This window comes from Brienomyrus brachyistius, chromosome 18 (assembly GCF_023856365.1).
Source record: "Brienomyrus brachyistius isolate T26 chromosome 18, BBRACH_0.4, whole genome shotgun sequence".
NCBI lineage: Eukaryota > Metazoa > Chordata > Actinopteri > Osteoglossiformes > Mormyridae > Brienomyrus > Brienomyrus brachyistius.
In genome coordinates, this window is record NC_064550.1 from 9,573,991 (window position 1) to 9,601,694 (window position 27,704).

Consider the following 27,704-nt stretch of genomic DNA (forward strand, 5'->3'; position numbering starts at 1 on the left):
ATCCTTTGGAAAAAGCCCGATTTCTTGATTTTTAATTACTACTCATTGTAATTGAGTCGGTCAACAGGATATGCCATGCACCCATGCCGTTTTAATAGCTTCATTTAATTATTTAATGTATTTTTTTTTAAATGGGTACATAGATAATCAACTCAATCCATGGAGCACAAATTCCAGGCAGCACGGGGTACTGGGCAGGGGTACATACATTCACAAGACATGTCACAGCCCCCAAGCCTGGAAGTGTGAGACACTAGTGCCTTTCAAAATGTGACAGACATACAAATGCATAGAAATGTCACAAGAAGGTATATATGCAAGAATGGAATCTTACCACATATACTATTTTATTAAGACATTAAAATCATTACATTAATATCATTTGAAATTAAAAAAAGTAATTATACATATTGGCTTAGCCAGCCAAAACAATAACATCAGTATCAATTATGGTATGTATTTATACACACATATACACGTAATTGCTATAAAACTGCTTGCATATGTTAAATATATGCAAATTATCTCCAGATGGTACTATAAGCAGAATCCTCAGATTTGTACAGTGCATAAAAAGAAAAAAAAAAGCTGAGAGGGAAGTTGATTTTCTTCTGCAGACATGTAGCAGGGGAGTTATGCTGTGGGCTCGGGGGCGAGTGGGGAGCTGGTGTTTATCAGGTCTCCAGGAAGGCTCTCCCGGGCCTCCTGCATGCGTCTCCTGGCCTTCTGAAAAGCCTCTGGACCACACAGAGGGATGAGCACAACAGCACAATTAGAAATGGTACAATACAACATAGTCCATTAAGGGAATATTAGGTAACTTAATCTTGCCCAGCACATTCTCACATCATTAACTTGAGGATATTTTTCTTTCTTGTTTTTTCAAATAACATTTTATTCCAATGTATGCAGAAGACAATATCTCCCAGTTCTAGAAGGAAGAGAGCAGTTGTGACTCTGGTCAAAGTGAAGCTAGAATTAAGGAGAAAGTCAGCAGAAAGAGTGTAAACAGCTCCCTTGTTTCCCTGTGGTAGGATCCACAATGCACAAGACACATTTTGTGCTAGAATTAGCACCTACATGTCATCTTTCTCACCGTATGGTTATAGCCGGAAATTTCATAGAAATCCCAGGAAGTGTTTTATTATTATCTAATTAACGAACTTTCAATATATTATAGGATCCGTGAAAATACATGGATCTGAAACCAGAATGGGCTGGGAGGACTTTCCCTTTTAACTTATCAATAAGGGAATTTTCACAAGATAAATCACACTGACTGACAGAGGTTAATATGGCTACTGCTGCCACTTGGATCAGAAAAATGCTGGCAACAGGTTACTGGTTCCATATTCAATGTACAGCTTCCCTCGGTTGTGTATTAAATATACCCAACGATGAGCTAAATCTTAGTCATTCCCCTCTACAAAACTGAGCTGAAAGTGACTACATGTTCAGATAGCAAACAGAAAGTCACCTAGCACATTGTAGACAGATCCTTGTTGGCTGAAGCCTCCCAGCTGATCTAGCACGCTCTGTCTCCTCTTCCTCAATGCACTGGCATCTACAAAAGCTCTGCAACAGGAAAAAAAAATCCATTACTTTCAACTTAAATATTATATTTATTCCTGTATTAGCACTGTGTTAACATCCATTATATTCTTATAGCAGTGACAGAGTCCCACCTGGCATGTTGAATACAGTGCAAGGTAAACGTCACGCTTCCTGTTGTCACTGTGCGGAAACCAAATCGACTGAGACGGTCCCCCTTAGAGAGCAGGAGAGGGAAGAAGAGGTAAAGCTATGCAGAGGAAAAGCCTCACTGCTCCACTGCAAAGAAGCTTGTGGCAAAGTGAAGTGTGCCTGCTCAACCTCATTTCAGAAGCTATGCTCACTGCACTAGAACTTTTCAAAATAAATTAATAATGATTAACTCAAAACTTATCCTCCCACATCCTACATTTGTGAAGAATCCCATTACAATAGAGGTGTGCAACATGGAATGTCATAAACTGCCCATTAATTAGGGAAAATCGCCCTCATTCATGGACAGTGGAATGCATCTGAACAAGGAGCGTTATAAAGTCCTGTCCACTTGTCTGTTTGCTTTCGAAAAACAAAGAAGATATCCTTTTGATTCAGAGAACATGGATATAATTTTATTAATAAAGTGTTATTGATTTGCATAAAATGATTTGCAGGTAATTGCTTTGTGATTGGTCGTAACTGCATTCTTAATGATGCCCCCCCCCCCCACCCCGGTTCCATGGTCCATGCGCTCAGCCACATTAGCCCTAAACTACTCCTCAATCTCCCCGGCATATTGAAGACCAGGGATCTACCGGCACATGAATTCCCCAGCAGCGCTCAGCGTAAAAGGGAGAGAGATACAAGCCGCGATGCATCTTGGCCTGACTGACCTTGAAGGTGCCGGGTACCCGCACGTAGCCGAGGTCCTCCAGCTCAAGGGCCCCGCCAACAAAAAAGCGACGTAGCTCAGCCAGCGTGCCACACTGCAGTGGTCTCCAGGTGCTGCAGGTCAGGGAGTGGCAGCCTGCGGACGGTATAGGGCCGTGGTGATGCCACACAGCTGACCCTTGACAGTTCTGGAGTCTTTGATGCGCAAATGTGACTTACCAGGGGTTGCGGGGATTACCAGGTAACCGTAGCCTTCAGTCCTGTGGCGCTGCCAGGAATCCAGCGAGAGAACCTCGAAGTACAGCACAGGCCATTTGGGGAGTGAACCTGCAGGTACAAATGGGACATGGTCACCTAGTGTTTCCCCTAGTGGTTACAGTGAGAACTACAGGCACAATCAGACACAACAAAGTGCCCACATTAGGTGAGGATGATATGAACTGTGAAATACACTTAAACATTCATATTTAGTCAGGACAAAAACTTCAGGATATGAGGCCAAATTATATCAGGTGTGACTATTTAGCGGACCTAAAGTGAGGAAGTGTGGTGGGAGATTTTTTTTTTTCTGTATCTACATATATGCTGAGCTCTCATTGGCTGTTTTTCCTCCACTCTCTGGTCAAACTCCTCCAAAACCATCTCTACTGTGATTAGGTCAGGTGATGCAACACTATGACTTTCCTGTGCAAGTGGCTTTGTGTGTCCAAACTTTTGACTGGCACTGTATACTTAACAGTAAATTACTCTGAGCTCACCTTCTGTCTCATCCTCTTTCCTGAAAAACGCCTCAAAGCTGAACGGGTAAGAGAAGAAAGCGACGCTCTCCTGCCAAGCCCAAGGGAGATTGTTCGATCCTTAGCCAACGCCCCGCTTTTCACATGACAAACAAAAATAACAGCAGCCGCTCCCGTTTCTCACCGTGCCCAGGGTGCGTGTGCGGCAGGTCTGCGTGACTCCAGAAAAGGACTGGAGAGGCAAACTCGACCAGTCTAGGCAGGGCAAAAGGGATTAACAGCAGTGCACATCACACCATGCACAAATTCTTCAAACAATCTGAAATACAGTCTGGCTGGCATAACCACAAGGTAGTTCTTGAGTTTTATTCAAAAACATCCGAAGAGTTTTACTTCCTTCCCACCCAAGGATAACAATAGTTAAGTAAACAGATGCTTCCATATATAGAGTCATGCCACTTCTGTACTTCCAACCATAATCTGTAGCAAGTTGCTGTGGCCTTAAGTCCGTGACGTTTCACAAAGTTAAATCCTTGCTTACTGCGGGGTAAGTCCATGAAGAAATGGATGTAGACGTTGTCATACTCGTAGCCCTGGGCTGAAACTGCAATTGGACAGGTCCTGAAGTTAGCAGCAGCCTTGGCCTGCCAATGGCTAGGTCTGTCACGGCTTTCATAAATTAAACTAAATCAGTTTTTTTTTTTTTTTTTTTAAATGAAAGTCTGCCATTTGCTGAAGTTACCGATCTCTCCATTCACCAGCAGGCGGAGAATCCCCGGAGGAGGCTGAGAGAGCCACAAACAGATGATGCAAATGAGGAGAAATTCAGTCAAATAAAACGGTACTACTGTTATATTTGAAAGTCTGACATCTACACGATTAATATAAGAAGAATAAGAGCAGAATAATAGGTTTGTTAATATTACATAATGAGAGGAACAAATTGCTTGTGAGAGGGGAAAAAATGTCTTTTGAATTATTATTTATGAGCAGTAGTCTTATGGGAGAGTAACAAGTAGATTACTCCAAATGTTTATGTTTTTGTATAATAATGATACTTTTATGACATTTGTTCAAGTATAAGTACCACCTATGTTCTGGTAAAATATACTACTATTAAATGTTACAATATTTGTATAGAAAATGTGAAGATACCAAGCATTAAATGCATTTTACTGACAAAGGACAATATGGGGACCAGATTGGATTGACCGTCTAAATTTCTGGATTAAAATCCATATCATTTATAGACTCCTGAACAGTGAAACAATAGCACTGCATTTCTTTTATCCACTATGGAGTTTTACAAACTGTTATGAGTGAGCCCTAGAGTCACAGAGTGAAAATTAGGTGAAAGCAACCCATAGAATTAAATGGGACAAGTGGTATAAAAGATGAATTAATGTATTAAGTGAAACCAGGCTTCCTCCATAACCCTGGCTACAATATTATTTGAAATACGGCAATTCAGTACATCAGTTACTACAAAGAGGACACATACCATTTCGAAGTCTTGGCCAACTAGGCTATCAAGGTAGTCTTTGTGACGAACGTAGAGCTAAAGACAAGAAACTTCATGAAACGTCAACAGACCAAATGACACGCAAAAGCACAGATGTTCTTGGGGACCTATGGAGACTCGGGTCATGTGACATGAGGCTGCATGAACGCGACGGGCCTGCATTTACATCGCCGTAGATGCGCTGTTCCCTCGTCCTCTCCTCCTGGCTGATGGGGGCCGACGCGTTCTCCAGAGTCAGGTGCCACACTTCGCGTTTCTCCCCTTTGGTCTCCACCCTGATCCAGAATCCGAACAATCATAATACTCAAAAAAAGAAACAAAAAAACAACATGCTGCAAGAAGTGCATTTAGTACACAACTACCATACGTTTTTAAAATGGTATAGTTTTCTCTAAAAACAACCTCTGGAATACTGGAAGTAATACAGGATGTAATGTCTCTGACACCTGTTTAAAGTTGTGGGTTTGTGCATACTTGTAGCATTTAAATGTAATTTAATGGTCAGCACCCAATGGTGTGGTGGGGGTCACCTACCTGTAGGGTCCCTTTGTGTTGTTGAAGTCTGGTTTGACAGTGATGACGCCATTGCCGTCAACTCTCACGGTACACAGTACATGTTCGTTCTCCCTCTGACCCAGCCTGCCGAGACACAGTTGGGCCAGGTTGGGATGCAGCGCCACCTTCAGACAAACACCTCAAAAACGCAGAACGTTACTCACTGCCCAACCGGACCCAGATCCGCCATGATGTGCATAGTTTGCATGGGTGTACTGATGACATGGCTGTTCCTCACAAACTCCTCTGAGGGTTCCCAGGTAATCAGCTGAGACTTGGGTATATAGCCTTCCCTTAATGACAGAAAACCACAGAAAGGCACGATAAGGATAACTGATATAAAACCAGCGATTGTCCAATCATCTGTTCTTCCTTGCCTTGCCTTGAGGTCAATGCTACACTGCAAATCTAAAAGCACCATCTGAAGAGTGTTGGAAGCACTGCGAACATCAAATGAGAAGGAGTATGTAAATATAAAAGTAGTACCAATGAAGTCTTCAAAACCACCAAATACAATACCTTCTGCCATAACAAACTTGGATGTTGGGAAAGGGTTGAGGTTTGTACTAACCAGTCGAGTACTCTGTGACCTTGACTCTTTATGCTCAACTGGTTTGTTGAAATAAAATCCCAGTTTGGACTTTCACTCTCTGGACCTGAATTACCGAACTCTGTCAAGTGGGCACCTACAACACTTGGGTAAATGGAGCGAACGGCACTCTCCTTCCTGACTACATCAAAGATGATGCTTGCAGAATGTTCACTAAAAAGAAACAGGTGTCTGACAGCAAGGACATAGGAGAAAGCATGTGCTCCTTCTCACTCCTTCAGACATGGTGTAAGTGTCACATTATGGGAAGAAACAGAGTTAAGAACAAACATTTACATACATCATGGCTAAAGACATTTCTGGAATCTTCCACATAGTTTAAAAACATATAACTTGGTTTATGTCAACTTTTAATCCACTGTAAATCTGATATAGTAAATAAAGGCTAAAATAAAATCTCAGCCATTATTTTGACGTTACCTTTTACGGGAATAAAGTAGATAGCCGATTTGTCTTCATGCAGGAAATGTATGGTAAAAAGTGGCATGTTGCCAAACATTGACTTTGAAAGTTTTAGCCTAGTTGCACGTAAACATTTGGCCTAAACCAGGGTTCCCCAGTTCTTTGGGACGTTGGGTACTTGGACGTTCAGAATTCTGAAAAAAAAACCTCAACATACTCATATTCAGGAAACAGAATCTAGTTCAGTTTAGTCAGAACTGCTGAACGTACTTCACCACATGAAGATTTAGATATAATGAAAGTAAAGAAATACTGGTAGGGGAAGCTAATGAATATTTAGCCCCTTAGCATAAAGCAGCCTTTCTATCTTGGTATGTCGGTCTGTCAGCCCTGCACCTCAAGATTCACTCATTCTCTACCTAGCAGCTTACTCAAGTTCTGCTAGACTGAATGAGCAGCTAAGCACTGCAATCTCTCCACAGAAACCTGGAATGAATGAAGCCTGGGCTTTGGAATCTTAACCCCATTTCAGGGACATTCGCGGATCGCTGCAAATTCCTCTGCCAAATGTGGCATCATTCATACCAAACAAAAAAACAATAAAGAACAAAAATGATTAAGGACTGTAACTCACAGCTGACGCCTCTCATGCCTCCTGTGCCTCATATTGGCCATCCTCTCTGCCAAGAAGGTTGGGATAGACTTGCTTGGGATAACCAGGCTCTGAGAAAATTCCTGACATATGTACACACATAGATTTAATGGGCAGTTATTCTAATTGTTGTGTCAAACTTTGAAACCAAAAACAGTCTGTATAATTCTGACATGTCTATAGAATGCCGTAATCAGCTCGCGCACTGCTAATGTTGTACAAAGTATAATATGAAAAATCGACAATCACACATTACACAGGATGTTGCCATTCTCAACAGTAACTGTGAACATCAATTCAATACAAGGCAAAATATGTAATGTTACATACAGTATAGTGTTTTATTAATCAAATGATCACTTATTTAATGAAACATGCAACTATAAAACTAGTATTCTCATGGCGACCAAGTGGTTAGCTAAAACAACATAATTTAAATGTAGATATTTTAGTGAATCTTTAAGGGTGTCTTTTTTCCCAGGGTGAACTGCTACATGCCAGTCTTTTACAAGTAAAGGAATATTTATACTATTTTTAATGCTCATAAACAACCAGTAAACAAGAAATCAGACACACGCCAGTAATTTATCAATTTAGAACATTTAAAACAATGAAGGAGCAATCGTGATGAGAGGGGAAATACTCACTTCCTCCAAGTTGGTGAAGCGATCGTGGTCTGTGTAGGTGAAGATCCGGCGATTGCGCCTGCCCCCAGCCCGCTCCAAGGCCACAATGTCATTGCGGTACTGACGGTCCAATGGGCTCACACACACAGACTCTGTCTGATACAGGTCCACCTCAAACTGCACAAACAAAAGTCATAGATTTATATACAATCTGATGCTGAGTGCAGGGATTCATAAATTCAAAAGGACATCCTAATAAGAATATGCAATCTAAAGTATATTGATAAGTAGATTATAATGTGCATGCATATAAAACATTTGTGTGTTCAATATATGAACAAACAGGTGTATCCCCTACCTGGCTGAATAACTTCTCCTGCCAGGACACAACAAGTTCCTCCTGATCATCTCCAGCTGAAACACATTACACATAGTTTACAACTGCTCAATATAGCTAATAGGTGCACAAAATGAAGCACAGAGTCATAAACCAATGCTGGTAGAAGAATGGTTTATAGTGAAGAGCTCAGTGACTTAGAAAGTGGCACCGTCATAAGATGCAACAAAACAGCTCATCAGATTTCTGCCGTTAGACCTGCCCCGGTCAACTGTTAGCTGTTACTGTAGAGGGGAAGCATCTAGGAGCAACAAAGAGGCAAGGCTCATTTATAGGTTTGCACAGACCCTGAGGTGCCCGAGGCACCGCATCTGGCTTCTCTCGATACGGAGGAGCAGCGGCTCTACCCTGAGTCCCTCCCGAATGACCGAGCTCCTCACCCTATATCTAAGGGAAAGCCCAGCCACCCTGCAGAAGAAACTCATTTTGATCGCTTGTATTCGCAACCTCGTTCTTTTGTTCACTACCCACAGCTCATGACCATAAATTACATGCCAAAAACATTAAAAAAGTATAAAAGTAAAAAAAGTATTTATTTTTGGGAAGAAGGCACCAACCCTAACATACAGGAGTCCCAGAGCACTATATTTATAACATTTATAACAGAGAAGGGCTGATTATTAAGTGTGATAAACTGTAATTCTCTGAGTAATATACTTGGATTTCGCACTCATTTCACATTCAGTTGAGAATTCAGTCTCAACTGAATTTTCTTTTGTTATCAAATGCTTGCATTACTGACAGACTAGTGTTATTCAGCAATACAGCAGCCTGCTTCACTGGAATGGATTTGTTTTTTTCGGAAACTCTTCATGAGCTTCACTGTCTCGCCTTAAGGTGAGCAATTAAATGTATTGTGTTAAAATGTTTATTAGTAGATCCTCCACCTGAAATTTTTGCAGAGTAATGCTTGCAAAATGCATTTCTAATGTCGGTTTCACAAACATTAAGATAATTCCACGGCAGACATTATTCTAACTGTTTAGCCGATAGCCAATTGTTGCTGTATCGACCAACACAATCAGTGCATCTCTAATACAAAGGCATTTTTGACAATTGTTGCTTCCAAGTTTGTGGCAGCAGTCTGGAGGAGGCCTTTTCTTGTTGTGTGCCCCTGTGTCGATGAATTCATGGTTTGGAGAGCTTGGTGTGGAAGAACTTGACTGTCCTGCACAGAACCCCAACCTCAATCCCACTGAACACCTTTGGGTTTAACTGGAATGCCACCTGCTCACTCAACATCAGTACCCAATCAGTACTCTTGTGGCTTAATGGGCTCAGATGCATACAACCACACTCAAAAATCTTTCCCAGATGAGTGAAGACTGATATAGCAGCAAAGGGGTAGCACTTCCATGAGTTTTGGGATGGGATGATCAGCAAGCACATTTAGGTGAGATGGTAAGGTGTTCACGTACTTATTTACAGGTTATGTAATCTCGCACACAGACACACAAACACATCCGAGTTCCTTAGGCGACTAACATGCATTAGGTTTAAAATTCCTCCAGTAAAATGGTGGTGATTCAGATATAAGGGGCGCTGTGAGCGGCAGTGTACCTGGTGTGGGCTGGCTGCCCAGCGTGTCCAGCTCGATCCCAGCCCTATCGTGCTGGGCCGACGCCTGCCGCTGCTGGAGCTGCCGGGATAAGGCTGCGGCGGACGTCACTCGCTGGAGGCGCGCTCTGTCACCCCAACAGGACGCGAATTACAGCAGCCATTCAATCCCCAGTCGTTGGCGTTATCAATAACGCATTACACGGCTTTAAAAATACAGTCGAAGCCATACTGTACCCAGAAGTAAATGTAAACCAAGTACTTCACCAAAGGCTTAATGTTACACATTAAACGAATTTAATATCTTTGTTCATATCATTCACTAAGCAGCACAGAACATGAGTTTTCCAGAATATGTCATGAAAGCATAAAGAAGTGTTATAATTAAATTAATGACACTTGTTTCTAATGCAAATGTGACGACAGTACCCATTGCTGAACTATAGTAACCTGTGACAATGATTCAACACAATTAAAACAAATTCATTTGAATTAGTTATTTTCCAGTGACTATCGATTAACAAAATATTATTGTAGACGGTCAAAGAAGAGTTTGCGTTTCTCGTTGAACAGATACATCACGAAAACAAATGTCTAACAGAACTTGCACATAGGTTAGCAGACTAGCAGGCTAATTATTAAATTAACGTGGGCTCTAGAATAATGTCGTAACATTTTTTCCCCATAAGAACCCGTCTTTTCTCGATAGGAAGGCAACGGGCGTGATTACCGTATTTTTAAGTTTTTAATGGCATCGCGAGAGCGATAAACAGCCTCCCCGCTGTTGCTGCTCCAGCTCGCCGCCATATTGTTCGGGACGGCGCGCTTCTGGTAACCGGGGCAACGGGAGAAGGCGGCAGCGCGAGAGGAACAAAAATATCAGTAAAACCGGAAAGATGACTTATAAACTAGTGCCCTGTTAGATATCTTTACATTGGTTCAGATTGTTTTCAATTCTGAAAGTGATTTCTGGCGCATAGCATCATTTATTTCATTGTTTTATAATTACCCGTGAATTCTTAACGACAGTGTCCCAAAGCGGTTTGTCCACGCCGGAGTGTCCTGTTCCTTGGTAACAGCGACCAAAGAGCATTTCTCCACATGTAACGAACCGCTACCAACGTTAAATCGATTAAGCCAATACACAGCAGTGTCAGTGTGCAATATGTTTTTACTCCAAAACATCACCTGGATAATTTTGCTTCCTGTCTGTGTTTCTAATATTTATATGCATTATATGATGTTGACATACTTTGAAAGAAAGAAAAAACACAGTGAACATTCCACGAGACTTTAGTGGAAGATGTTTTACTTCAACTGTTATATTATCAATTAACTTTTTCCAACCAACCCCACAATTCCCCCTCCCCCACCCACAATATCCCAAATGAAAACACACAATCTCTGCGCTGGTAGCAAATCGTGTCACCCCCACGTCCCACTAAACCACCCACGTCTTTCTGCAGGTACATATCGTGACAAATGCGCGGGCACAAATTCAATTCAAATCCACATTCCTTTATAAAATTCTTTGTTGTCTTCAGTTACAGTAAAATACTTTTTCAGCATCCAGCAAAATAGTTTATACAAATTCTTGTCTCCAGTCCCTCCTCTTGCAAGAAAAGGATAAAACTGTAGATTCCATAGACCAAACAGAACATTTTGCAATTGTATTATTTAAAATATGGCTGTGATAAGTCATTTACTTGATTATTTCAAACAACAAATGAGCATAAAAGCATCATCTCCATGGATAAAACAATAAACTAGAACAAGAAAATACAACCTCATACTGCAAAATGAACAGCTACACATTTGTTAAAGCTCTGTACAAGACAAGACCGGATATCGCTACGAACAGTAATCACTAGCATCTGGTGGAGTTTCATGAAGGAAGTCATACATTATAAAGAGAATAAAATTTAACCAGCCTATATACTTCAAATGAAAATACATTCCGAGCTTCCCAAATACCGAAGAAGCTATGTAGAAAATTTTATGGCATAATGGTCTTTTCAGTGTCTAGTATTCCAGAAAGAAAATGGTTTTGTCGAAGATACAAAGTTAACGTTTCTCAAATAAATGGTTTCCTGGGAGACCTTTCTTCTGGATTCTTCTTGTGCTCAAGAGAATAGGTCCTGTATCCTTGTCATTCAATGACTGATTTTGCTGCATTACAGTCAGCTTTGCGTTATGGATTTCATCATTCGCTTTATGGTGCTCCATTCGTAGAACACATCTGTTACTGTAACAGCGCACAAACAAAAAAGTACAGTACACCTCTGGCCTCGTACAAATTGATGAGCATTATGGTCGAGGCTAGGTTAAAAAAAACTGATTGGATAGAAGAATATCAACATAAGAACAGGACAACATTAATATCACCTGTTTGCTTAATCATCCTTCAAATGTGAAACCATTCTTTCATAAATTATGAATAACATATTCATTTACACAATAAAACCTGTTCATTTTAATACACCAGCAAGTAATTCTGATTGTCAGTACAATAATGATCTTAAAAACACTTTAAAGGACATTACTGCAAGTCTTACAGTATAAATCATATTAAGAATTTACTAACTTGCAGTATATGCTGGCCTTAGCTAACTGTTATGTTTCTAAATGTATCTGTGACTCCAGCTATTTTATGTATTTTTGGGTTAAAATGCATGTATTTAACACATTTTCAAATATATTCCTGCGTTTGGCATATGGGGAAGATGCTGAGGTCACGGAACCATGAGCAAAACTTCTCCTGCAGACGGAAATTCCAACTGTCTCCGTGAGTCTATTGGTGTCAAATGCACATGAGGTCTATCATTCTTAACTATCGTGTCACATTCATGGCCTAATGCCGAAACTACATATGAAACAAAGCACATTTAAAGCATAGTGAACAACTATAATTCTGAACGGAACCTTGAGATTATTTCCACAATCCGTAATAAATTCATTGGTTTGCCATCTACGTCAATAAACTAATTTGCCCTCAAACTACTGCTCCATGAATTCAGAAAATTGAACTATCCATCGGAAAAAGTTTCTCATTATACAAGAAAGTTGTAATTAAAATATAATTTAGCCCATTTGCCACAACTTAATGTGAATAATTTACATGCATAAACGACGGCTCCACATTAAAATTCATTTCAAGGCTTACCAAGAGCAGTTTGACAATACAACACCAAGCATGGCTTTTATGTACTACTTACAGGTATTGATATAAATTGACAAGAACATCAAGACTCTGATGCATTATGCCGCATACGCTAAGGATTTACAATATGAAGATATACCTTGAATACAGTAATCCCAATTAAAGAAAACAAAGAGCCTAGCATACGTATTTGGATTCATTTTACCTATTTGATCACACGAATGCCAGTGATGTTTATTTGCATCTCTCTCACACACTTTTTGGTATAAGATCCTTCTGGAAAGAAAAAAAAAATCATCTCAGCATCTGAGAACTATGCAAAATGCAATATTTGTTGAAGATAGTAACGTATTCGTCCGGCTGAACATGTCTGGTCCTCGGTGTGTCTATGTTGCAGCCGTTTCAGGATGGACAGGCAGCAGTCCAACTAGTCGAGTGGCTTAGGCAAGTGCACTGCGGGCTAGCTTAGGGACGTAGCCTGCAGGACTGAGTTCTGCTCAGTGCATACTCTTTTAAGGGGGGGCGCGCCAGAATTTTCCTCTTCCTCCTGAAAAAGACACATGAAGTTATGTCTGTGTTGGTTTACTGAATCACAAATATTTTCCTTAGTTGTAATGACACGACAATGTACAGCACGTATGTCACATCTATTACGTACAGTACCCATCAAAGATTTGGACGTGCCAACCTGGCTACAAAGGTGAGCGATAGTGTTGCATCACGTGACCTGGCCACCTGACCTAGACATAGCAGAAATGGTTTGGGAGGAGTTTGACCAGAGAGCAGATATGAAGTGGCCAATGAGAGCTCCGCTTATGTGTGGAACCTCCTTCACGACAGCTGGAAAGGCATCCCAGGAGGCCACCTCACGAAACTGCCGTAGAGGAGACAGTAGGCTCAGCCAGTTCCTGGTACAGCTGGGGTTAAGGGCTTTGCTCAAGGTCCCAATGGTGGGATCACTCTGCTCGCTCAGAGATTTCAACTGGCAACTTCTAAGTCCCAACCCACAGAGCTGCCTTTCCAACAAATTATTATTATTTTTTTATTTAATACTTTTTTGGTAAGTGCATAATTCAACACATGTTATACTATAGATGTCTTTATTCTAAAATGTAGAGCATGTTACAAATAAACCTTTCTATGCGTAAATGTGTTTAAACTTTTCACTGGTACTCTACATCTGTGCATGTTTGTTGTATAAACTGATCATAATGCCACGTTCATAGATGTTCACCTGAGCAGCGAGGGGCAGTAGATCCTCTTTAATTAGGGTAGGAGGTTCATCAGCAACTTCACATGTCTGCAAAGATGGCTCTAGACATAAATAAACCAATATACCGTAAGCATAAACATATTCAGAGCTAATTCCTACATTAATAAAAGTGCAATCACAGTCGTCTGCTGACCCCATTTATAACGTGATTTTCATGTACTTACATAATTATAATTTAATTGATAAATTACACACAGTAAGACATGATAATGTTGATAAACATTAAATATAGTAATAATAAAGTACATTGTACATTATTATACAGTAAACATACTGTACCGTGCTGTACTTTCTTGAATGAAAGGGATTCTGACATTTTAACCTAATTCTCAAGAGACGATAGAGCAATGTACCAAGGGATGACGGAGCCATAAAAATTATGCTTTTTATACCCTTCAAAGGACAAATGAACAATGAAAATATATACTGTTACACGTTTTATGATGTTTTTTTCCCCAGACCACAGTAAACTATAACTGAAACCGTTGATACGGAGGGTCTGTAAAAATGCACAGTTAAGCGACAGTCTTCCATAGGCAGCTTATATGAAAAGCACACCGCATTATAAATGGCTGATGATGTAAGCAGCTTGTGTGTTCAGGATCAGGGCAAAGTGCAGAACGGGTTAGGATGCCCTAGTCGCTTACTCACCCTCCATGCTCTCTTGGCCCAGGGTGGGGGGTTGGGAGTCATCGGTGCGAAAGTCACAGGTGTGAGCCGGGCTGACTGGCTCGCTGGGCTGTGGGCTGGAGTTACCACTGCTGTCCACCTTTGGCTGGTACGTGTCTGACAGGGAGCTTTGGTTGCTGTTCTCATCTGTGACAGGTGACAGACACACGACAAGGGGCTCTGGGATCTGCAGCTGCTCTGGGGCGATAACCCAGCCCACCAGCGTCTCACGCTTAAGCTGCAAGGCATCAGAGGATGGACGGCTCACCCTGGAAATCCAGGAGGACGGAGCGTGCTGCTTCTGATGGGGTTTCTGCAGAGAAGCTCTTCAGCTCTCTCACTGCTCCAGCACCCATTTTGCTTTTGTCCTTCTGTAGGAGAAAGTGTCAGAACAACTGAGTAACTCCACAAACACCACGGCTAGGTTTCATGTATCATATGACTCAAAGACTTTCGACTGCATGTGTAATATAACAGGCGTAAAACAGCAATATGGAATTTATCTATTATAATATTTAGTAATGGTGTAACGGTTCTATTTAAACTTAGGGCAAGTTGTATATTTTGTATATATACACATTACAGTTATTTATTGTCCTCAACTGTGTGTGTCACGTGACTATTCTGGTCCAATCACGATTGAGCAATCACATCTGCAGTAAAAGCTAGGTTAGTTTCATTAGCTCAAGATGGATAATAACCCAGAGATTGCAGGGCACATTCAGGTCAGCGGTCTGGGAACATTCTGGTTACCCAGTACAGTATAATATTCCATTTTTAAATAAATTTTTGTTTACATGGTTATTTTATGTGAAGTTATGTTAATGTAACATTGTTGGTGATTAATAACCTTCTGGGTTTTTTTCACTATGCCCTCCCCCCTCCGCAAAAAAAAGACATAGAACAAAGGTATGAACCAAACCATGGATTTGGAGAACTGAAACCCCCCGAACATTTATAATTAGTGACATGTGATAAACCCACATGACACCAAAAGCACTGCCCCCGACTTCTCGTCTGCGTACTTCAGGCTAAAGATCGCAGAACGCGTTGTGTTATAGCCTCTGGTTCCCTTCAATCCACGCAATTTCATAACAAGAGGAGTCGGGGGGGGGGGGGGGGGGGGGTCAGTTTACTGCCTGTGTGCTGACGTGCTGCTGCTTGACAGTCAGTTCTCATGCAGCAGAGATCACGGAATCCAGGGGCTTTCAACAGATTTGGGAAAGAATGATTTAACATTTTAAGGGGCTGACAGAAAAGCATGGGGCTGAAGCCTCGCTACAGGGGCTCGGGCAGCTACACGTACTGATGGCCAGTCACGGCTCCAAGTTTCTAACAGCCAGTGTGCTAGAGTCCAATACGTAATGCACACAAATCAACATTCATGCATGAAATAACAGTACAGAAGGTGACCGTATGCCAGCCTCTGTCCTGTCTTTGCCAATTATAATAATTGTAAAAAAGTGGACATGGAAAATTAAAACACGGACGCGGAATTCAACTGTGGAGGCCAACAGCAAAGCTGGATTCGCCTTCAGACATTAATTGCTTTAATGAGGTCATTGTTTAGCACAAATCACCTGATGTTTGAAGTGCGATGGGTGTTAAAATATATTCTAACCCCCCCCCCCCATTTTTAGAATTATACTCAAACAATTAAGAAATCAGGCACCATAAACAAGCATGCAGTTACAAATATATGTATATACATATAAATGTAAGAATTAGACAGCAAGAAGCATGAATACTGGAAGAGTGGAGAAAAATATTTCTGCAGAGTAATACTGAAATTTCCATTTCATATAAAAGACTAAAATGAGACTACAGTACATGATTTCATCTTTATTTCTAAGTGATGTTTTTCATACATGTTAAACCACGTTGTGATATCATTTGTTGTGTGAAATGCTACGGCCTCAATTCCAGTCAAGTATAAGTGCTGGACAAATAGATCAATCCATTTCATTTTCCATGCCTGCTTGTCCTCTGCAAGGTCACGGGACACAGGCATGTAACCAAACCATAACTGTGTTGGTCAGCATTTAATGATCAACCCCTTACATGCTATACCTGCCTTACACCTGTGACCGATGAACATCACTAATCTGATGATATCTCCCTTTGAGATTTTTCATTTTTCAGTTCCTGCCTGTTTTGGGAGTTCTATGACCTCAGTTTCCTCTTCAACAAGAGAAATGCCTGCTCAGCTGGATTTAAAGCACAAAACTGATTAGGCTAGTTTATATCTTCATGCTTTCTCTTTCCAATTAACTCCTTGGTTAAGTGTGCAGTATAGTTTTAGGACTTGCTACAAAGAATTTGGGATATGGGAAGACTGGAATGCTGTGCCATTTTAAAATCCAGTCTACTGCTATCACCAACACTTATGTCATCAATCAAAAGCAGTAATCCAGTTTGTGAGACAACCATGCATACCCAGGCCATTACACTATTTCCTCCATGCTTCACAGGTGAGGTCACTCTGATGAAGGAATATCTGTCCACGAAACTCTTTTTTGAAATTGTTCTGGGCAGAGGTGGATGGGTCAGGTCCAGAAAGTAAAAATCCAGACCAAGATTTTGTTTCAAACAATTAGCTGAATATAGGCTGTGTCTGAATTCAGGGGCTGCATCCTTCGAAGGATGCAGTCTTGGAAGGTGCAGCCATTGTAGGCTGTGTTCTTCGAAGATCGAACAGAGAGTGTTGTCAAATGGGACGGTCTGGATTATGGATAATTTCCTATTTGTGTCACCAACTGTTCCTACCCTCACCCTTGAGTCACAAAGTGTTGCATCTATAGCCTAGTTGGGACACACCCACTACACCTACGCTCAGAGAATCATGGGATATGTTGTACTGAGAAGAATCCATCAGGTAAATCGTTTGTGACTTGGCAAAAGGACAGCCTTGTCGCACTACTGTGACGCATTGGAAGGAGACTTCGAAATGGGACAGCCTTGTCGCACTACTGTGACGCATTGGAAGGAGACTTCAAAATGGGACAGCCTTGTCGCACTACTGTGACGCATTGGAAGGAGACTTCGAAATGGGACAGCCTTGTCGCACTACTGTGACGCATTGGAAGGAGACTTCGAAATGGGACAGCCTTGTCGCACTACTGTGACGCATTGGAAGGAGACTTCGAAATGGGACAGCCTTGTCGCACTACTGTGACGCATTGGAAGGAGACTTCGAAATGGGACAGCCTTGTCGCACTACTGTGACGCATTGGAAGGAGACTTTGAAATGGGACAGCCTTGTCGCACTACTGTGACGGATTGGAAGGAGACTTTGAAATGGGACAGCCTTGTCGCACTACTGTGACGCATTGGAAGGAGACTTTGAAATGGGACAGCCTTGTCGCACTACTGTGACGCATTGGAAGGAGACTTCGAAATGGGACAGCCTTGCCGCATCGTTGTGATGCATTTCGTCTTCGAATGCAGCCTTAGAAGGATGCAGCCCCTGAATTCGGACACAGCCAAAGAGTCACAGTAATACAATACTCAACTGGTTGGTTGAAACAAAATCTTGGCCTGGATTTTTACTTTCTAGTCCTGAGCTATCCAGCTCTCATTTTAGGTCTTTTGTTCGTAGTGTCCATCAGATGTTCCTAGGTTCAGTTGTCTTTAGAGAATCGTAATTCTTTCACTTTCGTCTATGATTTCTTTGGCTATTAAAGTTTTTCTTACAAGATCTAATAATGTCTGTCACCAGATACTATAATCTGCCATAGAGTATGCACTGAGCAGAACTCAGTCCTGCAGGCTACGTCCCTAAGCTAGTAGTTTTGATGGGAAAAACTCAGGACAGCTGGCCAGCCCATCACAGGGCACACTCACACACCATGCACTCACACATGCACTCCTACAGGCAATTTAGCAAGTCCAATTAGCCTCAGCATGTTTTTGGACTGCGGGGGAGAAACCGGAGTACCCAGAGGAAACCCCACAACGACATGGGGAGAACATGCAAACTCCGCACACATGTGACCCAGGCGGAGACTCGAACCCGAGTCCCAGAGGTTTGAGGCAACAGTGCTAACCACTGCACCACCATTCCAGCCCTCACTATGATGCCATATTTTTCATTTTAATTTGTTATGCTTCATAACTTCAAAAGCTGCAATCAGCCCAACAAAGAGCTCTAATACGGGCGCACAACTGAAGCAATATGGAACTCTCGAACAATTAGAAACACCTGTCAATAATTTGTCCCAAATCTCGTGCTCAGTCAAAATATTTTTTTGGAAGAACCTCATGCAACTATCATATTACTCCAACATGGAAAAAGAGCTCTTGCAGCAATCTGATGATTCACACATGTATACTGTATGCATGCTTGAAAGAGGCTTCAGTAAGTTGAAAAATCCTTAGATTTTTCCTTAGATTCAAATCAAGTCCCTAAATATCTACACAGTTCAAATCCAAGTCTCAATCATTACTTGTTGATAAACAGCATCGGAGATTACGAATCACATGTCCTACCTCTTTGGCGTCCACTACAGGAACCCATTTAAATATTCGCAAAGAAGTGTCACCTACTGTCACCCATTTCTTCTCCCTAGAGAAAGGAAAATCAGGTTTATTAAACAATCCTTGCATTTACTCAAATATAGATAGTAAAAATGTATTTTAAGGCAAAAGGGCAACTGAACAAAATGCATTAAAATCAAAGGACAATATTCCAAATATTATTATATTTTTTGGACCTAATTTATTATTTATTTATTTTTTTCTTTTAGAAAAGAGCCTTCAATTTAGGGTTCTTCAAGCCCCAGCATTTTTGCTAAATTCATATATCATATTGCTGAATAAAAATTTTTATATTGTTTATATTACTCGTACATTGTCAGCAGACAAAATAGTTTATTTTCTAAAACAACTGAAATGTCTCATTGACACAGATTAAACATGAGTGGCATTTGTCTGCAATCACCAATTAAACAACCTTTATTTTCTAGGTTTCCAGTACTATGGCCCAGTACAGCAGACCTTGACCTCAGTAAATGTGTATCCAAATTGTCTTGTTGCCAAAGCATGCTTGTTTTATGACAGCACAGGAACATCAGCATTATCATGCACTGCCCATAGTTAGCAGGCATACAAAAAAACTGTTAGCAGTTAAGAGTGCTGTGCAGCCCGTCCTAACCCAACTCTGCGCTGATCACCAGTCCATCACACGGCACAAACACACACAGAAACACACTCGTAATCAGTAAGCTATGGGCCACTTATATTTTTAAATTGCAGGAGGAAACCAGAGTTCTTTGAGAAAACCTGGACCTGAACATGCAAACTACAGAACGGAGGACGGCACTCAAATCCCCAAGCGTAAAAGTGTGAGCCACCCACAATGCTAATTAAACTGGCAGTCATTTCATGGCAAGCCCCTGCAAGCAATACACCTTGCATTTTTATTGTCTAAAGTACAGAAAGTGCATGAATTATGGAAGATCGTTTTTTTACGCTTAAAGTAGTTATAAACTGTATATCGAACGATACATTCCGAACTGTCTGGTGGCCAAGCCATAACTCAACTAGAGCTGGTGACATCAGAGTTTAGTGGCTTTATGGGTAATAACTTTGGCACATGAAAGACATTTCTTCTGATTTGCATTTTGCATATGGTGCCTGCAAGAGTCGTTTGAAGTGAGGTATTCTGGAAAAGAACCAACTGAAGATTAAAGACAGCTAAGACTGAGCTATGGAGCTCACGCATTAATGTGGCCTTTTGTAAACGTTACCATGTGGAACAGAGCCAGAGAACACATTACACTTGTACTTTCAACAGTAAATTTTTCTCTGTGGGGTTTTCTGAATGCCAATGGCTAGCATCTACAACATCTGTAGCAGTGACTTCAGAGATATACAGGTACATAGGAGACCATTGCACCATGCAAAGGTCTGGCTTCCTATCCAGTTTGTACTCTGACTATGCCCTGCAGTCTCGGGACCACTGCAAACCTGGTTGGAGATATCTAAATAGTGAGCATTCAAATGATAAATTCATGAATATTACTGATTTTAACATATTAACCAAGGCAAGCTAAAGTATTCTTGGGGGAGAAAACAAGGAAACGGAAGGGACGAGGAGTGAGGATATTAATATAAAATTTCTGAAACCTTTTAATTTGTCAAGAATAACCAGGGTCACGTTGAAAGGCAGACATATTGCACAGCACACCTCAGTGTCATTTTGAAACAAACTGTATGCGTGCGGAATCTTTAGATAGCTAAATTATTTCTAGAATACTTGCACGTATTAATACCATTAACATTTCCATTGCTGCTGTTATCATTACTGACGTGTTCTTTGTTATCTGACTATTCAACGTTCACTTCCGTTATCTTTTCCGCTCTTGAAACTGGCGTCTAACCACCCTAACTAAAGACTACCAAGCAGCTGAACGTATACGGTAGATGCCCATAGTTTAAAACACAGCCTGACAAATGAATTAACCCCCTCGTCTGCAGAGCTAATATGGGATCAGTGGCAAAAAGAGACAATAACGTATTCCTTAGGCCGATTTTGGTCTCATGTCTTTTAATTCATGCGGAAAAGCTGTCGCATCACTTTGTTTAGAGCTCAGAACAGGAAGAGCGCCCAACTAATGTCATTTAGAAAAATACATCAACGCGAACCAAAAAAATATCAACATTGGTGCAGAATCAGTATGTTTGCCTAGTGTCTTCTGATAATTCTCAAAACGTGGCACCGAAAAGCTCAATGCGAAAGACTGGGACCCAGTTAGCTAGCCGCTATGCTCTCCTTGTCACTCGACTTAGTGTGCGTACAACTTGTATTCCTCGGGGAATAGACACATTAGGGTTCGGGCGTTCGTGTCACAAACAGAGTTTATTGTGTCTCACGCACTTAACTACAATAACCAACCAAGGCGAATGTTTTTTTTCTCAAATGAGCTACAGCTCACAGCATATGATTAAATTAAACTCGTATATATCTTAATATATGTGAACTGGGCTGCATACACCCTTGCTTTGCGTCATGCACATCATCAGCCTTTCAAAAGCCCCCTTTTGGTCCAGCCTCTCGTTGACAAGCCACTCGTCTCTAGGGATACGAGGTCCACGCCTCACGTCATTGGCTATTTCCCCTGTCATTCACCTGTCATTCAGAGCGTAAGCCGCGCCCCTCCAGTGTCGCTGAAGTTTCTGTTTCGGGAATGTTTAGAGATATTTCTCTCACACAATGAAAACCATTCCGCTCGTATTCTCACTTACCATCTACGAACCCTTTCTATGGCCGCCATCACTTTCTTTATGTCATCTTTAGCACGACTCCTGGTCTCAGCGCGAACCGAACGTCCAGACATTGTGAAGCTTGATATTAGTTCTATTTTTCTCCTCTTGCTACTCCGACCGATTCGGTCTCGCTGTCCGGTTTCCTAATCTCGCGAGACTACACCACCCACTCACTCACTCACTCACTAACTCACTCACTCTGACTCAGTGCCTCACTCGCCGCCCGCCCCTCCCTTCACCGAACGCCCTCCCCCTGTTTCCACGTGGTTTCAACTTGTCAACGTGACAATTAAAAATTTAGTTTTACACGAAATTATGCGAGTATTAGCACATTAATATTACGTAACTTTTCAATCAATGAATGCAGTTATAAATGTATACAAATGGCTAAATATGTTTATTTGCAATGATTCTGTACATTCAAAAGTAGCTCTCAAGCTACATTTTACAACCTTTTGTAGTTTAAGCTTTTAAATTTTGTTTTTCTGAGAGTATAGCAGCTTCCCAAAACCAGAGAAAAATGAAGATGCTAAAATTTAATTAAGGTAGTAACCTGGAAACACCATTTAATTGATAAAGAACCAAAATCGAATAATCAGAATTAATTATTAGGCATGTAATACCTTCCACATTGAAGGAACCTCCAAAAAATGTTGGGCTAAATCACATGAAACATATCAATGCAATTTTACTAGAAACACACCATGGTTTATTTTTTAAAAATCAGCACAGAAATTTCATGTTTTCCAAATTTTAGGTGGAGAAAAGAAGGGGGTTAATGGGAGTGAGGGGAAACTCAGTCCTTAGATGCAGCCAAGATGGTGTCCAATAAGCTCTGGGCCTCCTGGATCTGTTGCTGCAGCCTCTGGCGCATGCCCTCATTGGTTGCCTTTCTAAGCAGGCCCTCCAAGTCCCGGATGACAGCCCGGTAGCCCGGGGCGTTGTGGAGAATGCGGATGGCGCGGTCCCCGCAGCACGCCAGGTAGCGGCCGTTGCCGTCGAACCTCATGTCCGTGATCTCCTCGCTGTGGATGCCGTGAAACTCCTCCTCCAGCTGCCCAGTGGTAGCGTCGAACATAGCCACGTCACAGCCGCTGGAGACGGCCACCACCCGGGCGTCCGGCGACAGGGCGATGCGGCTGCCCTGAGAGGCCTGGCAGCACACTGTCCGCAGGAGGTAGGGGTCCTGCTGCTTCTTATACTCTACGTCAGTGTCCCACAGCTTCCAGGTGCCATCCTTGGATACCGTCGCCATCCTGCCGGGTTAGGGGGGGGGGAAGGATTGCAAAGTCACACTCGCCATCTAACCGTCTTCGTTTGTCCTTCTAGAAGCACTTTGTACAGTCACGTTCTGCATAATGATGGACCACATATATGATGGTGGTCCCATAAGATTATAATGGGGCTACAAAACTCCTATTGCCTAGTGACGTCATAGTGCAATGCATTAGTTACGCTTTTCTGGTGATGCTGCTGTAAACAAACCTACATATTTACAGCATAAACTTTAATGACTGTTCATTAACAAAAGACTCCATAATTCATCTTGCTCTATGACAGAAGTGTTGGATTTTGTAGAGGCAATGTTTCTTTAAATATATTTACAAATATGCAATAAAAGTGATTATTTTTTTAAATTCAGTTTCATGTATGTTAATTATTTCTGTGATTCACTGTGTCAATTACTTCCCATTATATTCTATTCTTCTGCATCACACATGAGAATATTACAGTGGATCTTAAATTATCCAAAAGAGAGAAAAAAACTGATCTAAAACCTCTATCATCAACTGAACATTGACCCCAAGATTTCTGCATGTAACATTGTAACAGGACAAATAAAAGTAGCAGAATGAAAGGTATGACGTGGACAACAGGCTGATCCCCAGCCGGCACAGAAATGCACTGCGATCATGAGTGTGGATTGGTCAGCTGAGCTAAAGGCCCACATTTTCGGCTCAGACAATCGAACTCTGGCCTCAGCTCCAGGGAACAGAGATGACATCACCATTATCGCCGGCTTGCCCGGGTCCTGTGAGCACAGTTGCAGCATTGACTTGTACAATATGACCATGGCACATGCTGAAAATATTTATCTTACCGTCGGGAATCGTTGGAGAAGGCTAAGGAGTAGACGCCGGCGGAGTGGCCCTTAAGTTCAAAGGCTCGGGTCACTTCTTTAAATTCCCCACTCTTCCCGAAGCAGACTTCCCAGACCTTTGCATCTGGAGTGAACCCACAGGATGCTACAAACCTGCGGAAAGGACGAGAAGTCGTCATCGGTTCACAGTATGTCGAACGATAAATCGTACATGTCTCAAATAGTATTAAGTCGAAATAAGTCATTGACGACCCACAATGCGTCTCCTGAGCTTGCTCAAACAATATTGGTATTCTTACGAGTGTAAAACTTGTGTTTCTCTCTGGATTCACTTCAGATTCCTGGAACAATGAGAATACAAAACTTCCCAGAGTGGACGACCGGCGGACAGACCTGCCACAGGGTGATATGGCGGCATAGGAGTTAGTCATCTGGTTGGTATTAATGGAGGCCAGAACCTCGCCTTTGAGGTCCCAGATTAGAATGGTGGTGTCCGTGGACGCAGTCATGATAAATTTGCCTAGAAAAAAAAAAGTTTGTAAAGATTAAATATTCATCCATTTTCTCATTACTGAAATGCAGGATTGTTTGAAACATATGAACTGTTACCCCCTGTAACAACCAAGTCTCTCTTGGGGCTTGATGATTTAAAATCATCTCTGAAACACGGAATGTTCAAACCTAATCTGGATTCTGTATATAATCAGCTAAAGATGAATGCTCTTTCCATCTTTTAAGACCACTTTAGCAGCTTTCCTTTATTTAGCAGAAGCTTTAATCCAAAGGAGCATACATTTTTTCAGTAGTGTTAGATGATCCCTAGAGCAATTATGGGCTACAGGCTGTGCTCAGGGACCCAACAATGAAACCACTCTGCTGACACTGGGATTTCAACGAATAACCTTACGATTACTGGCATAGCGTCCTAATCCCCTGAACCACACACTGTCTATTCTTAAGACAAGTTGCTACATGTTAGATCAAACAGAATGAACGCAACACTGTGCAAAGGGTCATCTTATATTTTCAACTTAAATAGCAACAGATACATTTTTATTTAATTGTAAATTGTGCCTTGGGTTTCGCCATGTTAAAGTACATGTGCTATCATGTGGTTAGTTTTCTGTAAAAGAATTACATTATTCTGTAGGTTATTTTTCTTTTTTACTAGTTTGAATTAGCAAGGTACCAAACATCTTTGTGACCCCACCAAGTTCAATGCAAGGATACCAAGACTAGTGAGATGCATGGATGATAGGAATTCACCATCCACTGATCGGCCTAGCTATCTTCAGGGAATCACCAACACAACCGGAGTAATGGTGAAGCAGAACCAATGGAAAGAAACCGGACATAAAAGCCATGCACCCTGCATGGGACCATGGGTCACGAGGGGGACACACCAGTTCCAACGAGACGCCTTTGAAAATGAATATGTGACAATATTGTGCAGGCGGCCACACGCGTCTCTGGCCAGTTTACCAGTCTCTGCAACGCCAATGTTGATCACGTTTCCTTTGTGCCTCTTGGGGAAATCTTCGGGTGCGGCTTTGAAGGTGAAGGAGCTGTCCTCCTTCTTGCTCATCTTGAATATACGGACGGTCTCCCCATTGGCCAACCATGTTATGAAGGCTCTGCGCAGGGGGAAGTGTGGAGCAGTAAAGAACAGGATGTGCAGAGCAGTATTCCTGGCTCACGGATCCCACAGCTTACAGCATTCCCAGAAGACGTACCGGGAGTCTGGGCTGAAGCAGACCAGCGTGGCATGGTCCAGCTCCACGTTGGCACGCAGGCACCGGTGCTCTCGGTCCAGGAAGTCCTTGGTGCTCCAGATACGGATGGTGCGGTCATCAGAGCAGGACGCCAGGTATTTCCCATTACTGCTGAAATCCAAGCAGGTCACATTGCCACTGTGACTCTGGACAAAAAAAAAAAAAAAAACTGTCAGCAGGAGGTCAACTAGAATCCCAATAAGTCTGATTTTATAAAGCTTTCAATAGACTGAAAACATTCATTATTCTTTTCAAAGAATTTTACTCACAAATTATATGACAATTATATACCTAGGTTGAAATTTCTGTAGGCTGCTATCAAAGGAGACCATTAAGTAATGAATTACTGTATATGTTCATTGCATGGGAAACATTAGATCAAGTACAATCGAAATGTAAAACTGAAATGGAAAAATATAAGCACTCTCATGAGCTACAAAGATACTGATTAAAGGTTTACATAGAAAAAGATTAGGAATGACAACTGGAAAGCCAAAGACCATTGCCGAGTTATTGCTTGCATAGACGAACCCAGCTTACCTAACAACTGCTTTTTAAATCCATCCAACTCTGATACATGTTATCTTAAGATTGCAAAACAGCACTGTGGGCCTCTCCCAACATCCACAGACATAACCAATCAATCTCAGTCTCACTGGGCACCTTGATTGGCAGCTCAGTTTACCTTCAATGATGCTGCCAGGAGAGTGTGTGAGAATGTGTGCTGCTGCGACTTCTCCTTGCGGGGACGCTGTTGCTGCTTCTGCTTTTTGATAGACACGGCCTTCTCTCCATTTTCTTTCACTAAAGGGAACATTAAGGCATGGTAGTGATCATTATAAAGACCCAAAAATCTATACTGTGTTCAGCTACAGTGTGAGACCTAAAATGTCCTGACAAGTTTCTAAGCTGCTTTACAAATTACACTACACAATAACTAAAGAAACTTTGTATAATGTATATATGTTAAGTTTGTTTAGACAGCATACTTCGAAGACTATCTATGTTAAAGTTTGCTCAGATTGCAAATGAGATTCCAAAAAGAAAGGAATAACACCAAGAATATAATGTTAGTCTGTGGTTAAACCAGGATATTGATAATAGGTTCAAGTACAATGCTGCAATATTTAATTGCTGTTCTGATCAAGCTATATTACTAATTAAATAATAGGCTATTTGATACTCCGGGAATGAACTGCACATTACACAGGAAATCCATATTTCAAACCTTTCAAAATATTTATTAACACGACTGGGAAGTTAAGCCACTGAGTACTATAATTTCATACATAGACTGATAATTACGGTTTTATTAATCTGCTTGCCGTATTCTTACCATCAGTTTCTTCTCTCTCATTATTCTGCTCATTCATTTGTTTTTCCTGCTTGAAAACTGCAACAGCGACCAATAATATTAGTGCGCCTATCAATAAAGAAACAGCAACCACTGCCACCAACTCCATGTTTGACTAGCGAATTTCACTGGAGTGCCACGTTAGCCCAAGTGCAGCTCTTTTGCTGAATTGGCTTTTAGCCGCGCATACAAATTATTCAAACTCTTCAGTGCAACGGAATGATTTATATAATACGTTTCTTGTTCAGGTCACAATCTAATAGCGCCCTGCAGTCATTCCCGTGACATTTAAAGCAACGACTAGCTCGTTATGCTAACCTATAAGTGGAAAGGGTATTCCTGTCTAATTTTACGTCAGCGGCCGTAACGCACTTTGCGACAGGCCGGAAAATAATTTAGAAAGCGATCGAAAATTGACGGCATTTTCGTTTGCAGGAGGAAGGCAAGAGCTGCGTCGCTACCCTGGTCAAACGGGACGTGAATACGATTGGTGCTAGAGACCGGATTTATTTATTCAATTTATATAAATTTTATAGTTTTTGTTACTGACTTCTGTGCGCGTGGTTACGACTTTATGTAACAACTAAATTCCGTCGGGCTTTTAAGAGCATGTGATTAGATGACATTCGTTAG

The 27,704-nt window shown here is 41.5% G+C and overlaps 3 protein-coding genes across 5 annotated transcripts; all 3 read right to left on the reverse strand.

Moving 5' to 3' along the window:
• Window positions 1-45: 45 nt before the first annotated feature.
• mks1 (MKS transition zone complex subunit 1) lies at window positions 46-10,320 on the reverse strand. Of its 3 annotated transcripts, none has more exons than XM_048983860.1 (18): window positions 10,207-10,320; window positions 9,480-9,604; window positions 7,881-7,936; window positions 7,544-7,699; window positions 6,879-6,979; window positions 5,397-5,525; window positions 5,212-5,316; window positions 4,844-4,952; window positions 4,657-4,713; window positions 3,898-3,940; window positions 3,697-3,759; window positions 3,340-3,410; window positions 3,177-3,246; window positions 2,638-2,745; window positions 2,421-2,554; window positions 1,686-1,768; window positions 1,478-1,575; window positions 46-737 (listed from the first exon to the last, which is right to left on the reverse strand). In XM_048983860.1, exons 1-18 carry the CDS (start codon window positions 10,281-10,283, stop codon window positions 634-636), a joined length of 1,689 nt encoding a protein of 562 aa, XP_048839817.1. In that variant the 5' UTR covers window positions 10,284-10,320; the 3' UTR covers window positions 46-633. The 3 variants fall into 3 exon arrangements, with proteins under 3 accessions (XP_048839817.1, XP_048839818.1, XP_048839820.1); XM_048983861.1 differs by having other exon boundaries at window positions 7,881-7,932; window positions 9,479-9,604; XM_048983863.1 differs by lacking the exons at window positions 6,879-6,979; window positions 7,544-7,699; window positions 7,881-7,936; window positions 9,480-9,604; window positions 10,207-10,320 and adding an exon at window positions 6,263-6,866.
• Window positions 10,321-10,978: 658 nt separating this feature from the next.
• Window positions 10,979-22,019, reverse strand: bcl7ba (BAF chromatin remodeling complex subunit BCL7B a). Its single transcript, XM_048983872.1, has 6 exons — window positions 21,824-22,019; window positions 19,067-19,142; window positions 14,847-14,949; window positions 14,561-14,725; window positions 13,871-13,950; window positions 10,979-13,183 (listed from the first exon to the last, which is right to left on the reverse strand). Exons 1-6 carry the CDS (start codon window positions 21,913-21,915, stop codon window positions 13,097-13,099), a joined length of 603 nt encoding a protein of 200 aa, XP_048839829.1. The 5' UTR covers window positions 21,916-22,019; the 3' UTR covers window positions 10,979-13,096.
• A 203-nt stretch (window positions 22,020-22,222) lies between these two features.
• On the reverse strand, window positions 22,223-27,453 carry tbl2 (transducin beta like 2). The gene is made up of 7 exons (XM_048983864.1): window positions 27,054-27,453; window positions 26,403-26,521; window positions 25,679-25,863; window positions 25,428-25,579; window positions 24,339-24,465; window positions 23,946-24,098; window positions 22,223-23,100 (listed from the first exon to the last, which is right to left on the reverse strand). The coding sequence occupies exons 1-7, from the start codon at window positions 27,178-27,180 to the stop codon at window positions 22,641-22,643; spliced, it is 1,323 nt and encodes a 440-aa protein (XP_048839821.1). The 5' UTR covers window positions 27,181-27,453; the 3' UTR covers window positions 22,223-22,640.
• Between the last annotated feature and the right edge of the window lie 251 nt (window positions 27,454-27,704).